Genomic DNA, 16,789 nt, shown 5'->3' with positions numbered 1-16,789 from the left:
AAATATTTTTAAATTCGCGGTATTTACAAATACAATGACACTGACATGTTATTTGGTTTTATCGACAACCCATTGACAAGAATGTCAAGACAGAATATTTTTTTAGTACGAAATAATGTCATTTAATGATGTTTATCTATGGATATTCGTCAATTTGTTCGCCGAACTTCACTATAATGGCAACATTTTCATTTATAGTTGATTTTAGCGACACATTAGTTATAGAAGGTTTATGGAACGTTTATGAATAAGCAATTTTATAGAACGTTTTATAAGCTTATTGAACACTTTAACTAATGAGTGCTTAAAACCTTCTATAAGCATTTTTTATGAATAAGACCGACGTCTATATGCAGTAGTGTGTACGGTGTGGCGACGCGTCGCCATGCGCAATCGAATTCAATGAATAGTCATCGTTATCTGGAAAAAAACGTAATATTTTATTTTATCATTATGACATATTTAGTTCCTATCACAATATGTTCTTTTCTGCATATTACTTTTACAAAATAATGTCGATGTTTCACATCTGCCATGCGTCCCGTGACGGCTCACATTTTTTTTTTAATTTATTTTGTATTTAATTATTCTTCCTTATTGCTGAGAACATTGAGAAGTTTCCCATAATATAATGCTAGAAACAGATGCACAACTTTGTTATTAATATGTAAGACAATAAAAAAAACATATTTCAGTTTTAAGCAATTGTAAGCTTTTAAGAAACTAATATTAAAATGTTTCTTTACAGCTATATATAATGGCAGAAACATTTTTAATGGAGTGCCATTTGTTTGTTAATTCTCTTGTGCTTATACAGAATTTTACTTATATTCATTATTGCTGTTTAATAAAACGGAATTATAGGCGGTTTATTTTACTTTAACATAATGATAATATAACTTAAAATAATTTTTAAGAAACCTTTTTCAATGTTACTTTTTTCGAGATCGGATATTTATTAGCAAAAAATATACCTGTTATGTTAGACGGAACGTCGCGCGAAAATAGTCGGTCATATGACATGCCTCGTATCAGGCAAGTGACGTCAAGTTGTCGAAGTTAATTACGAAGCTACGATAGCGATACGTGCATTGTTGCATTGCTTTTTGAAAAATATAAATTTATTAAAATAAAAAAAATGTCACCACTGTCAATTTTTCGATTTTAATACTTAAGTTTATATTTTCCTCACTAGGCACCCAACAAAAGTTCGAGTGACATTTACTGTTTACAAGCAGGTGACGTCACTTCAGCTTCAGCCAATCCCGTATGTTTTCAAACACGTGTCATGCGCGTTTATCGTCAGAAATCTATTGAGTATTTGAGTAAAACTTAAAAAAAAACAAATGAATCGTTCTAAATTTATCACGGACCGTAAATTGTTTTATAAAAATGTTATAAGTCAAAAAAGTATTAAGACAAATTTATTTATTATATTCTTAGTGAAGTGTTGATCTTTCAATCAAATCATCATAATGTTTATTTATTTTTATTAATATCTTAGTGTTGATTAGAGAATCATTAACCAATGATTTCTTAACAACATTAATTATTAAGTAATTTATTTTACCATCGTGATTCAAATGTTGTTTATCACTTAATATTCCATATCTATATCTATATCTTAATGTTATGATTTTAGAGACAAACAAGTGGCACTACTATGGTGGTAGATATTTATTGTAGGATGTATTTAAAGTTCTATATTATACTTTCGTATTTATATACATACTTTTTCCGTGACATTTACTAACGAAATTCTTAATTCCATATATTTCATTAATTTAGTGATACATTAAGCTTCAGTTGGACACTACATATTATTACTGATTAAAATTCAAGGTGTGAATGTGTATCAATCTTTATATTAGTATCTTTATCACAGTTCTATTCCTTTTCTTTTCGTTTTCAATACAAAAACGCAGTATTTATCAATCTTTTTCATGGTACAACTATATATGAAGGGGGCGTGTAAAAGTATAATTCGTTACCACTAGCCTCTGCTATTTCTAACTTGTATTTTAATATGGTACAAAAAGGTACCAAAATACCTAATATTTTTTTTTTTATGATTACAATTTAGTCATTGAAACAAATATTTTTAAATGATTGCATGGTTTTTAATAAACTAACTCTTAAAAAGATGTCTCTTAAAACTCTTAAAAATATAATAATTTAAAATTTAAAAAGACAAGCAATACAAACTATATAAAATGTAAGTAAAGTATATTCCAAGAAATCTCTTTTGTTATTAAAATAATGACTTTGTTTATGGTCAGCTACCGAAAAAAAAACATCTCAATTTTCATAAATCAATAACAATAACATAACGCACCATATTATATTTTTCTAACTTATTTTGAAACGTCATTAATTATATTATTAATAAAAACGTTGTTTCAACTATTAGAGTGTTGCGTGTAATTAAAAATCCGTCAATTACAGTAAGGCAACAATATAATATAAATAAGGTTTTTTACTTATCTGAATTTCAATAAAATATTGATGCCTCATTCTGATTATTGGCCTTTCCCAGCGAAAAAGGTCGTGGAGAATGTGGACTTTCAAGGAGAACCTTCTATATTAGTGTGTATAATATAAATAATTTATTTAAAATATGTGTATTCGGTATAGTTATTTACGCATTTCCTATTTCTAACAAAAATATTTTTAAAAATACTGTTTCTATAATACAGATTATAGGTAATACAAAATGGTGGCCGTTCGCACCTCTCGCTCGTTTTCTATAAAATGAGAATGAGAAACCTATGCAAAAGCAATTTCCTGTTTTTTGTTAAATCCAGTGTAGTATAATACAATTTTATTTTTTGATTAGTACCGTTGCTTTCACTGTTAAATATTTTTTTGATTATAGCAAGAGCAGGTGGGAGTAATGGAAGGGGAGGTGAAAGAAATTCAGATGGAATTGGCAGCGATCAAAAGGGACCGAATGTATCTGCATGTTCGAAAACAGAAGTACTCAATGGTGAGTGGATAGCACATCGAGACTTTGATCAACAATATACGTATTCCACGGACATCTATATTAATAAGTACTATTTTTGGTTGAAACGGCAGCAATATGGAATGAGAACTTGAGAAGTAGGTAGATCTAGACATTAAGATATTTACACGCAATATAAATATATTTAATGAATAATAAATGTCATATTATATAAAGTTCTGATTTAAGTACTTAATCAATGCTTTGCAAGCAGAATCAGTAAAAAGTAGTTATTCGCTTTTAGAGACCGTTTTTGTCAACGTACGAGTATGTTGTCACCCTGTACAGATTAAATAAAAATGTGAATAGGACCGACGATACGGTAAGATTGCTTGAGCTCATAAATCAATACTTGTCTTTTCACAGTGTTGTTACTACTATAGCAAAGCTGTTACTGACAGATAGATTACAAATTTATTTATTTTCTTGTCACACATTTAATTAGACATGTTAATTGTTTTAACGTTTTTGCTTTTATTTTAGGAAGAACCTGACGTACTTGTTAAAGATAAAGCAAATCTTAAGGACAATATAAACTTGTATCATGACGACGCATCTACAGGCATTCCACAGGTAGCTATTCGACATAATTTAAGTTTATAACAAATTTAGAAACTGATGGACATGGCACAGCTTAAAACAGGTACGAGTATTGAACTACCTACTAGAAACAGCTAGGAGTATGGTATTTTCTACTGGAGCTTCATAAATAATGTAGAAAGATGAGGTTATTTTAAGGATATAGAACTTGTCATAGTACAATTTATTTATTGTATCTAGTCTCTTTACCAGTAAAAATATAAATGTGGATAGCGGAGATACGGTCACTGAAACGGCGCCTGCAATACTGCACAAGCTTGTAGTATTCCATTATTATTGCTATCAAGGTTTATTCAGGCGCTTTATCAGTTTTTTTTAAACAAACGTAACAAAGTTATTATTACTATTATATCAAGAATAATCAAGAATTATTCCAACTTGTTATATTTTATAAAAAAAATCTCATTCATATTTCAATCTAGTAAGTGGTTAAATTTTTTGCGCGCTTAGCTAAGCTAGCTAAGATGGGACTTCATACCCACCGGTCCCTCTTATGCAGTGTCTGCGTTTGCAATATGGGTGTGGGTAGGGATTATTCGGGTCTCGAGGGTACCCTCTTTGCCAGGGCAAATTCTTAAAATTCTCTGGAGGACTCTGGTTGTTTTCCGTCGGAGTTCTCGCAGTTCTTCAACAAGCGTTGAGGACGGAGGGTTTTAGTCCCACATAACCCGGCGTCGCTCCATCATCGATATGGATTGTCTATAAACCTGTAGCATTCACACCCAATCCTCATTCTAGTAGAGTGCCGTGCGAGTAGAAACCTGTTCACAGTGGTAGGTTATTATAAATTTAAATTTAATAGTTAGTTAGTAACGTAGTTTTATTTTTCGTATCCTTCTCAGCAAACCCTTTCATTTCATATCCATATCATTGATACTTGATACGCATATCGTAGGGCTCCGAGGTCTTGGGGTGTCCGCCATATTGGATGTATAATGTCGTCCGCAAGGACAACTAATCATTCATTGACATCAAAACCAAACGTATGTAAATGCAAATTTTCATAAAATGTAAACAGGGTATTTTTTTTATAAAAAAGCTTCATAATCATTCTTAAGTGCTTAAGTTGTTTGAAGATTGCGAAACTGCGTGAGGAGTTAATAAGAGCTAAGAACGCGGCAGACGAGGAGAGATTTCAGCGGGAGAAGTACGAAGCAAGGCTGCGGGACCTCGAGTCCAAACTCAACAATATTTGCTGTTCAGGAGTTGTGCCTGAGAAGGTAAGTTTGTTCGTCCGGTTGTTTACATGTTTTATACCACGCTTGTAACGGAATCTTCGAACTCGTTTTTACCCACTTTGAACGGTCGTCCGATTCATTTAAAATCAAGAAATATTAATCAAGAACCGATTAATTTTTTTTTTTTAAAACTTTGTCCCATTTGTCATCAGGATGATCAGCATTATCGATTTACTTTGTGCAATTATAGGGTTGTTTTTATTTTTTCAACTATAATTATTTTTTAATCTAAACTATAATTTAGGACTCTAAAAAACATAGGAACAGAAGAAGTAAAAGGATTTATTTCTTGCCGGGATTACAACTAAACACCCTCGGAACTCGCATTCGTGCCAGATCACAGGCCGCTTCGCGCAAGCTACTAGCATTTTTACCATAAACAACATTGCTAAGGACTTAAACATTGTTTCAAATAACTCCTACAATTTTCTAAATTAAAAGACAATCGTGTAAAGTTACTTAAACAAAACGACACTGTATACTTTCTTTCGAAACGTAATAAACTGAAATAGAATAACGTACTCCAGTATCAAAGATCGCCATTACGAACACGATATTATAGCAATTCTCGGGGCGTTGGCGCATCATCTGTAAGAGGAAACTAGGTACTTTACTGCATTTTTCAAGACGAAACGTAACGCCTTCAAGAAGCAATGAGTTTCATCTTGTTTCAATTCACTTTTATGTTTTTTGCGTCTAGTTCAATACTTAGCTGTAGTTAGACACCCTTATGTATTAAATTCGGCGCATCTTTTAAACTTCAATACCTAAATGAAGATAAGTTTTATATCTGTGTTTGTAATGTTGATAACTACATATTTGGCAAACACTGTTACTACGATCATCTGTACTTCACACGGCAGTATGGAATTAAATGGACATTTTGATCTTACATTTCTGAAAATGTAATACAAATTACCTACTTACCCTATTTTAATCTTACCATGGTTTCTACGCCAGATTATTTATTAGACAGTAAGACGATAGACGTTAATAAGTAGTTCTTTAAAACGTGAAACTGAACACGTAACTGTGGAAAAATCATAGAGTTCTCTATTATATCGATTTCGATACTAGATATTCAGATTATGGGTCATTACTATAAGTACTAGTGTGGGAGCCGTTGCTTTATTACCCCATCGCAAGGTTTCCCAATATAAGTGCTACAGGTATCTAATAATATGACATTGAAAAACTTTATAAATTGCATTCATATCGAAGGTTCATAAGAAAGTACAAATGTGGATATTTTTTTATTTATTTAGAGTTGTCTAAACATTTTGTGATCCTGAGGCAATGCCAATACTACAGTTATAACTATAGTGCTAAGCGTTGTTGTGTTCTGTTAGAAGGATTGTATAAAAGAGAGGCACTTTTATGAAGCGCTTGATGTTAATCCTCAGCAGTAGCAACGCACCTACGTATATGTATCAATGTTATATAGGACTTTCATTCTATTTGAAGCTAATAGCATAAACCTGTACCATGTACATTTACGTAATTACCTGGTATGTAATTTTGAATTAAAAAAAATATTTCCTGACAATGGCGTCGGGTCACTACAATACACTAATTCACCACCAGCCGTTTGCAACAGAAAATAAATAAGCATAAATAAAACATACATAAACACTTTCTACACTCACAGCCCCACACTAGGATTCCCTGTGTTGTGGGTGCCATGGACACATACATAGACAAATACACAAACACCCAGACCCAGGAACAGAAATCTAAATTCATCATTTACATATCTGTCTGGCCGGGGATCGAACCCGGGACCCTTTGCGCGTCAGACCGGTATGGTGACCGCTCCGCCACGCGGGTCGACAAATGTCGTACTTTGAAAAAAAAAACGCAGTATTGCACTAATTTTCTTTTTTACGCCGCATGGCGTAGATATTCCCGACACGACATCGGCAACGTAATCATCGGCAGCGCAACGTTTCACGGTGTACCTAACGTTTCACGATGCGACGTCATCATACGTACCGACGTGTTTTAACTCTTTAAGTTAATGATGTCTTACCGCAATTTTCCCTAAGACTCTGTGTGGATGTATGAGGGCATACGTAATGATTGTTAATGTCATCTTAGCTTGCGAAGTAATAAGTGTACTGCCAATGCCAATAGGAATCGCGGAAAGTTTCCAGCGAAGAGGTGACTACGTTGAAGAATCAAGTGCGCGATTTACGAGAGGAGATCGAAGAGACAAAATTGGCTGTTGCAGAAAAATGTGAACAGTTGCAAGAATACAGAGCGAAGGTATCTTTATTATTAATTGATTAATACAACTACTTTTTATATATACGAGGGTTCCTTAATTTAGTCGTGGACGAAGGATGAAAGTAGATTCCTCACTGGGGTATGCAGTAAATATTGTTATAGAAGTTGTAAATTTGTATAAATCATATTTAACCGACGTTGTTTCTTGTCAATTACGTTAACATGGCGGACCAAACACGAAAAATAAACAAAATAAAATAATTTCTTCTCATTTGTGATACGTGATTCCATAAAGCTTGTTTTTTTTTCGCCCAATATGTACATTTACGCATTTCATAAGATTGCATTTTGAGTCTTATAAAAATAAAATAATGGCGTTTAGTGTCTTCAGTGACATATGTATCAGTCACTACACTGCGCGAGAGCGACTGAGTCAAGAGACTACAATTATGGTCTTTTGTACGTTTCAAGTTTTGCCCGCTAATAACGCATCTTTAGTTATTATAATCACTTTAAAATACAATTTGTATTAGTCTTTGTTCTTTCCTTTATACGATGCGAAAATTCTCATTTTGTACCTTTCCCATTTGTCAGAGGGCTAATTTACGCGCTAAATTTAGACTTGGCTGAATCAATTTTAGTTCTCTCACAAGTCCTCTAGATGATGTGCATTTGCTCATATATATCCGCGATGTTATTTCATTGGTGATTCATCAAATCCCAATTAATCGCCGCTCATTACCAATCTTCTATTCCTCCTTTTAAATATGTAAAACAGAAGCTAGTACAGGACTCTACCCTTGTACAGTCAAAAGTATCTACCATCGTATTCGATTCATTACCAAGTTCATTACCAAAAGTATTCGAATTATTTATTTTAGTAATCCTATGAAACAAACGGAACTACCACTTATATATCAATATCCTATGTTATTAAGCAATGTGGTGTACGACTCAATAAATCATAAGCAACTATAGTCAGTTACGAACAAAATATACAGTACAGTCGCCAATCCATTGCCGACATTGAATGAGACCTTTAAATAGGGCAAACTGCTTAAGATTTTCGTAAATATTTTTATTGACATCCACAGCTTAAATTGCAAATGCCGCATCCATAGTTACCTTTCCTATAGCTAATCTCACCTATAAGTAATTATGTAGGTACTGCCACTTTCCTTTCTTTGTAATGACTGGAAGTTTTCCAACAGATACCTTAGTTCCCACGCGCGTATTATTTCCTATTGCTTAAATATCTGCGAAAATGTTCACATGTTGCCTTCTGTATTTTATATTCTCAGTTAGGCATATGGTATAATTTTGCCGCCGGGCTCCGCATGTGCCTGTCTTTTGCGAACTCTACGTCACTATAAAGTTCCAAAAACACCAAAAGTTCAAAAAAAAACATACAGATCGGACGTCATGCACTGTTTTTTTTAAATGAAGTAAAGATTCGTATAAGTATTAGTTGTATAAGTATTCTACAAGCGAGAAATGTCCCAACACTACGTTAAATAAAAACCTTTTCTTTAAAATTGCGCCTTCATATTTGATACAATTAATTAAACAGATTATTTAGCGTAAATGATTTTTTTAATAAATAAATGCTTTTTTGTTTATCATAAAACTGTTTTATGAAAACAAAAAAATTCGCCGAACTCGGAGTAATTCTCAATATCTAAAATCGATACAATTTCAGTACCTCCAGGCCCAACAGCAAGTGGAGGAGCTCCGGCGGCAGATGGAAGTAATCGATTTCGACAATAGGCAAGTGTCGGACCAAATTCAAGTCGAGATACAGAAAATGAAGGTACAATATTTTATACATGTGTTTGTGGATTTATATCGAACAGCGTGATATTAATATTTTAACGTTGTGTCCACTGCGACGATCTGGTAGTACAAAGAAAGCAATCATAAAACGGTTAGCAAAAAAACCTTTCATGCAAACGAGTAAAATTTATTTGCATTTGAGTGAAATCAAAATAATATTTGTAATAAACAATAATTACGATTTTCTGGGTCTTTATCCACATTATAGTGCAATATATTCAATATCAACGTTTAATAAGATATTATTTCTTCACTGTTAAACACCTTGGGTTGTCTACCTTCTATGATAAAACCCGTTAATTATATGCATTTGTACGAAACGTATATGGAAAATGACTGCATAATTGATGACGGATCATGATCAAGTGCGGTCAAATTCTTTCAATTCCAACGACATTCTCTGATAACGTAGTAAATGCTTAGTAACACTGTATTTATTCAACTAATACTCGTAAAGATTATAATTATAAGGGCAAACATGATAACATTGGTAGTATTCATTACAGACTTCTATTTTTTTCGCGGTATTAAAGTAGTTTTCCTGATAGCTGTCGTATGTACCTAACCGCTTGTTATTGTAACAAGTGGTTACTGATTAAATATTAAAAATAAACGTTTTATCGACTAAGTCTTAAATTATGTTGTTACGTAGTTTTGTCTAATCATAAATTAATAATGTAAATGACAGGTACTAAATAATTTTCTCTAACATAATGTTTGGTTGGATAAAGCGAGGCAATAAAAACATCGCTAAATTATTGCGTCTGATATTATTACGATTTAATAATACTAAATATTATAATGGCAATTATGCAAAGTATTTTTGTAAGTGCTTTATCGTTTATACTGGTGACATGTATCGTAACTTGTAAATTATCTTAAGATTCATGAACTGGTATTAATTTCCGGTTAACTAGAAAAAAATCAATGGTTATATTATATGCAACGACAGAATCTTAGGTTGTGATTGGATACATGATGCATTTTTGTCCACTATTCTGCTGAGTCTATTGGTTGTTAGTAAGATAAGCCGAAAAGATATATAGAAGAGGTTATCGAGAATGCGGTCACCTGATGCAAGATAGTCAAATGCTAGAAAACTGAAGTAAATTGCTTAACTTTTGAGAGGGTTGAAGTTGAAAAGACTTGTGTTAAATGTAATTTGCCTCAGAATTGCTCTTGAATTTGCTCATTTTACCACAGAACAAACACTGCTAACTGTTTTTCTTTGACTTCGACGGTTAATGTTATGGTTCACGACCAGGTAAACAATCTCTTGTAGCACAAAGTTATTTAAATGTAGAGTGGGGTGAGACCCTATGAATTATTTGTTTGAATGTGTGCGTGGGCAATTCATTAGTTCCGCTCTAGAGCCAACGCTTGGAGTGATTTTGACAAATGAGGCTTGATGCGACCCCAGATTGGTCAAATAGAATTAGCAAAGATGAAACATGGGAAATTAGTATTTCGTACGAGTAATTTTTTTTTGTTTTGCCACAGTATATCTGACCTTGAATATCTGTAGATATTAAAGATCTTAAACTGGTGAAAGAAAAAGTTACTTGACGGACCCACCGTACCACCGACCGTACACGTGCAAACGGTGAGACCGATCAATATTAAAACAGTGTTACGTCACGAGTAACATGACTACTAAGAAAATATTTTGAAAATGTAGCTTAGGGCAATAAATAAGGGATGAAAAGTTGCAAAATCATAACAAAAAATGATATCCTTATCCTTACTAATATTATAAATCCGAAAGTAACTCTGTCTGTCTGTCTGTCTGGTTGTCTCTTCTTCACGCCTAAACCACTGAACCGATATTAATGAAATTTTGTACAAAGATAGTCTGAGATCCGAGAAAGGACATAATATAGTTTTTAACCTGGAAATCCCCCGGGAATGGCGATGGGGATGGCGATGTAAGATCGATTTATCGGAGAATCGATCTTTTGGACCCAAAACATCGATTATTTTAATCGCTATTAGTAAGGATTGAATCGTAAACTATGCATTTGATCAAGTGATGATCTTTAGCAAAGTTGAAGGTACAAATTTTCAGTTTAATGTATGTTAGTATGTTATATTTATTAACGCGGGCGAAGCCGCGGTCAAAAACTTGTATTGTTATATATTGCACAGCCTTCCTCCTTTTTTTTTTGAGCACTCAATGCTTATGAAGTTCACACACTGAGTATGATTTTTTTATTTGACGAAAGTATTCGTAATTTATGAACGGAATTTTCCATCAGAACTTGGTCTACGACACTGTCGCTACTTTGTTTAATTAGCGAATAGCATTTAGTTCCGAGGCACTCTAAGTGCCAGTTTTCCGTCCTGCACTATTCAAATGCAAGTGGAATTATGATATAACTACCATTAATAAGATTTGTTCAAAAACATTCTTAGAAGATAGTCTAATTTTTAAATATTCTTATAAAGTTTCTTTTATTAGTGTAGTTCTGCATAAGTCTTAAAGCCATTATTTTATGTGTTTAACCAGATAGATAACGTACTCAGTTAATTACGTATGTTATGTTAACTTTTGCAATGTTATGTTAACATTTTCACAATAATAAATAAATCTCACACTAATTATTAAACATTAAATATGTATGTGTGTCGGAAGAATCTGCACTTAACGCGGTAACAATATTATATAAAACTAAGTGTAAAAATATAAATATATCTTAGCAGGATGTGTGACTTCTTACTTATATGTCACTGTCTTAATCAAATGGCAAAAACTTCTTATAATTTAGTGTATTAGTGGAGCTATAGCAGTATCCTTATTACTCCTTAGAAACACATAATAATATGTAAGGAGTTTACAGTCGTGCGAGCAGCGACGTAAATATCATAAAACACTGGAGGGCCCCCTTTTACGCTTAATATCCGTACGTACGCTCGCCCTGTTCAGGGCTTCAAGTACGTCGGAAAAATTAATTTCACTTGACTTTGGCTCACCGTATAATTATGTCTAATCTACATGCAAAAGCTTTCAAAACTTTTTGATACAATGTGCTTGCAAAAAAACTTCTTGGTACATAAGACTTGATACATTTTTATTCATACATATAAAAATCGATATGTGGTGGGCGCAAAGGCATTATTGCCGTAATTGCATTCATACATAAGTATGGCATTGTAAGCAAATAAAGAATACATGCTAAGTGTAGCTCAACAAAAGGGAATACATTCTTCACAGATGCAGTTTCAAGAGAAGTTGCAGGAGCTAGCACCGCTGCCAGATCTGTTGAAAGGTGCGCAAATACAGTTACACGAGGCGAAGCAACTGCAACGGCTCGCCGAAGACAGCTCCGCACAACTCGCCAACGAATTGAATCTTGTCAAAGAAAAGGTACTGTTGATATTCATATCATTAGAGCCACCAGTTAATGGTGCTCTAAGACCGTTGGTATAAGCTGAACATTGCTTCTCAGTCAACCAGTTTTAGAATTTGTTTGTGTAGATAATATAGAATAACATACATTTACAAAGTTTGAAGTGCAAATACAATCTGGAAAGGGAGAATTTATACTAAATTAGGTACCTCGTGCGTTACATTAAAAGACGGACAGGCAGCGGAGGCGTAGTAATGAGGCTCCGTTTTTTCCTTTTGCCTACAGAAGTCTTCATATAATTATAATTATGAAGTTTAAATGATCATAAAACATTTAAAATACATTTTCCTTCGTGAATGTACCCCGGTAAAAGCAATTTCAAATTGGCCGCTTAGATGGAAGCCTTTCTATTACTCTAATATCCTCTTTTTACCTTGTCGGCGAAGTCTGCATCCGGGCGCATTTGTCCCGTTAACTTCATTTCAATTTCTAGGGAATAAATCTGTACAGAGTTACTTGTTTTAAGAGGGCAATTCATGACAAGTGCCAATGTAAGGCACGCATCATTGATTTTGTAAGTCATGTGACATTTTGCATGGTAACGGCATACTGCTGGTCACAGGTTTCCAGTTATGTATCAGTAATTTGTTAATTATAAGTCACGAAAAGTCACGAAAATTTACTCATTGATTTGACTTTTTTGAAATGGTTTGGGAGATTTCTTAATGTTTACCAATACACAATTGGCCGTTTATTTTGTTACACGCCACTATAATTTTTCATGAATCGGGTTACCATATTCTAAGAGACTTCGGTAGTTTTTATGGTAAATATTAATGCTGCTGCAACAGTAATGTGGTTTTTGATCGGTATTAGTAAAGATTATTATAGGATGAATGTTTTCTGTTTTGTAGTAGAGGTTACGCTTAACCTCCGTAATCTGTAATTTTTGTTCAATATGATTGGAAAACGTCTAGAGATAGATAATAGAAGATACGCAAGTGGATGTATTTGCCACTTAATTATACCATATCATATATTTTAAATTTAATCACATTAGCGGCACATTATGAATAGGTGTGTAGAATTATTTCTCAATAATCAGTGAAAGAAGCATAATAATATAAATAAATAAATAATGCAATAAATTATCTCATTTTATTTAAATTCATCAGGTTACAGATGGATACGTTGATATGCGAAAGTTGAAGTATTGAAAGATTTAGATTTACAAAGTTGAAACTCTGTGTTACTTATATTTTATAGCATATTATTATAGCTGGAAACTTTATTTCACAGTTGGTAGTCGCTGTAAGCAATTTGAATCAAGAGAAGGTAGATAGAACAAAGCTTGTAGACGAGAACAAGTGTCTGAAGTTAAATATAGAGGAGCAGCAAAAAGAAATTGATGATCTCGCCAGGAACATAGATGAGTACAAGTAAGCATGATAAGAAGTGTGGTCAGAGTTGATAGATAAGTAATTAAGTATTTGGGAAATGAAATTCTCTCAGAATCTCGAGATAAAATTCGTGTGAAATATTTTAAAACAGATGTAAAATTGTGTGAAAATAAAAAATAATCTATTCAAATTAAAATCCGTTAAAAATCCTTTGTCCTGTAGAATTCGTGTCAGAAATTTACATTAATTCAATGTATTTAAAATTTCATTCCCATCTTCTCTAAAGACTTGTAAAGAAATATAAGTTCAATAAGTCTTAGTCAGTGTCATATCATTACAACATAGGCCAACATTGCGTAACCTTCATTAAAACAGGACATAAATTGATAGATAAGTAGCTTGTGTAATAATTTTGACCGGATACGAAGATTGGCAGTACTTGTTACTGTATGTGCGCATTTATATAATAATCGAAAGAACGGCTCGCGGTTTACCTTCTGAGCCAAGGTCTTCAAATCATTGTTTACTTATGTCATGTTTTCTTGCTTAGGATTAAATAAAAAATACAGCAATAACCTGTGGACTACCTACTCGTGATTGTCCCACTCCTGGGCACGGGTCCCCTCACAGTAAAATCCGCACTTGGCCAGCGCGGTTTTTTAATGGCCTAATCCCTTCTTCCTCATTCTAAGAGGAGACCCGAGTCCAATAGTGCAATACAGTAATGGGTTAACGATAAAGTTAAATGAAAATAAATTTAAGTGATGTCATGTTGCTTTGGTAGGGGTGACCCTTTTTTTTGTTGACGAGGGGGAAACCTTTTCAAGGTACCGGTGCGGTACAAGGTGCGGTAAAAAACCCACATAACCCGGCGTCGCTCCCACGTCGTCGGGTACCTTTTGAAGGTTTCCCCCTCGAGAAAAAAAAAGGAATATGCGTGTTTCAAAATTTACGATACATTACTCATATATAACGCAGGTTCTGAAATATCTATTGTAAAAGGATTTACATGTTTTACGTGTGTGTAGGTAGTCATAACTGTTTATTACGTTGTTGATTAGTTATTTTCGGTTATTTTACGAACAATACATGATAATGATTTGTATTGAATCATGTAAATTAGTTTCCATAGTTATTTTCCTTTAGAACTAGTATTCCGCACGCAACGACAATGGACAACGCAACGACCTTATACTAATTAATCAAATAAAAATAATCATACTGGAAGCGTAAGTAGGTAATTAAAATTAATTAGGTTTTATTAAAAGGCACACAATAGATAAAACCTCCTTCACAATAAAGTCGTTTTAATTCTGTTTCACGTAATTTGTAATCGCTTCTGATGAAATCTTATTATAAATAAATTATTTATTTATAAAGTTGGTGTAAGAGTTGGGCAAGAGTTCTGTCTGACAGGATCATGCTACCATAGGAAAAAATGTGCGGTACATAATTCCCTTTCTGTATCCAGATGTCAGATTCTAAGATTGGAAGAGAAGTTGTCACAGCAAGAAGTCAGATATAAAGAGAAGTCTTCGGAGTGTAGCCATTTGCTGAAGGATTTGGAGGAATTGAGACTCGAGAACAGCAGATCGCTGACAAGGTCGAAGGAGAGGGCTGACTCCATGCGGCGATACATGCAGACACAGATATCTGAACTGGAGAGACAATTAATACAGAGTAGGGCGCAATGCAGAGCTTGCCAGAAGGAAAGAGATGAGGTGAGAGGAAATCGTGACTGATATAAACTATAAAACACAACCTTAAACGTATTGGCTGAACAAGTATTTGTGAAAATAACAAAATGTCAAGTAGTAGGTACCTACAAGAGAGCAAAAATCTTACACTGATGATATACTTAGACGATATTAAATATTAAAGCAGTCTACTTAAGCTTAAGTCTGAACTGTCTGAACTCTAAATTTCCGAATTTGGTAGGAACATATCTCAGAAATACTGAAAAAAAAATATTGCGCTTATTAAACTCAAAATTATACAAAAATGATCAAATAATTTCGTAAATAATAAAAAGTAATTAATTTTCTTTAAAATTATTCCTCTTTTACATAGGTATTAATTCATTAATATTACGGTATTAATAATTTTAACATAAATCGTTTACTCACAAACTGTAAATATTGACCAAAAATAAATTTCTTCTGATCAAGCTAGGCTTTAAAGTGGAAGAAATCTAGATAACATGACGTCGCAGTTTATAGAAACATGCGAAGAATTTTCCAGTTAATTTCCTCGGTGTGTCCAATACATGTCCTCCGCACATACGAGTTCAATTGCTTTTCATGTCAACGAGTGACATGTAGTTTCGAAATGGAACGCTCCCCAATATTCGATTCGTTTACTTTAAAATTTTCTATTTCACGTGTGAAACCCTGATTGTTAATCACAGTTCTTTAAATTTCAACGTTCATATATTTTTTTAGATACGACAACGCATGCAGATCCAGATAAATAGTTTGCAGGAGAACTTCGAGTTGGTGGAGATTAGATTACGGGCCCTACAAAATCAGGTTACCTCGCTAAAGAACTCCTACACGGTAATATTGGCGGATGACGAAGATAATGGTGAACTCAACAAGATTTCAACAAATTAACGTGTTTTACTTAGTTTTACCGAAAATTTTGATGCATTTGTTTTGTCTTTATTAAATTTTGATTTTCAGCAAAATGTTTAATTCTATGTAAAGAAGATAATACTTACAACGTATAGCTCCACAGGCATGTTACGTTACTTTAGTTTATACTTTATTTATTATAATAACGAATTTTATGACAATTTTGAGACAAAGAGAAGCAAATTCTTGTTAATTGATTTCAGAAATTATCTTTTGAGTGCGGCTCCGTATTGAGTTAGAGAGCTGTTATGTAGTCATTCAAGAATTTAATTTTGGTCGTTTTTTATGCTTACGATTTTATCTGCTACTCCAGTTCGTTTTTTAAATTAATATCTTAATAAAACAGGAAAACACAAAAACTCACGAATTTGTTGACAAATACATGGATCGTGACGCTCGATTCTAGACGTCGTTTACCTCGACATCTGGAACATATTTGAGAGATTGAGTTTGAATTGAAAGTTATTATAGTGATCACATATACACACATGTATAGGTTTACATTGTA

General features: G+C 33.3%; 1 protein-coding gene across 1 annotated transcript; it reads left to right on the top strand.

Moving 5' to 3' along the window:
* The first annotated feature begins 2,304 nt into the window (after positions 1-2,304).
* Positions 2,305-16,466, top strand: LOC140743332 (outer dense fiber protein 2). The gene is made up of 10 exons (XM_073074501.1): positions 2,305-2,586; positions 2,876-2,986; positions 3,488-3,577; positions 4,681-4,824; positions 6,976-7,107; positions 8,768-8,878; positions 12,113-12,265; positions 13,548-13,687; positions 15,120-15,369; positions 16,090-16,466. Exons 1-10 carry the CDS (start codon positions 2,506-2,508, stop codon positions 16,258-16,260), a joined length of 1,383 nt encoding a protein of 460 aa, XP_072930602.1. The 5' UTR covers positions 2,305-2,505; the 3' UTR covers positions 16,261-16,466.
* The last annotated feature ends 323 nt before the right edge of the window (positions 16,467-16,789 follow it).

This window comes from Epargyreus clarus, unplaced genomic scaffold (genome assembly GCF_041222505.1).
Source record: "Epargyreus clarus isolate Ecla_fem2 unplaced genomic scaffold, WU_Ecla_fem_2.2 ptg000007l, whole genome shotgun sequence".
Lineage (NCBI taxonomy): Eukaryota > Metazoa > Arthropoda > Insecta > Lepidoptera > Hesperiidae > Epargyreus > Epargyreus clarus.
This window is presented reverse-complemented; position numbering and strand designations above follow the sequence as displayed.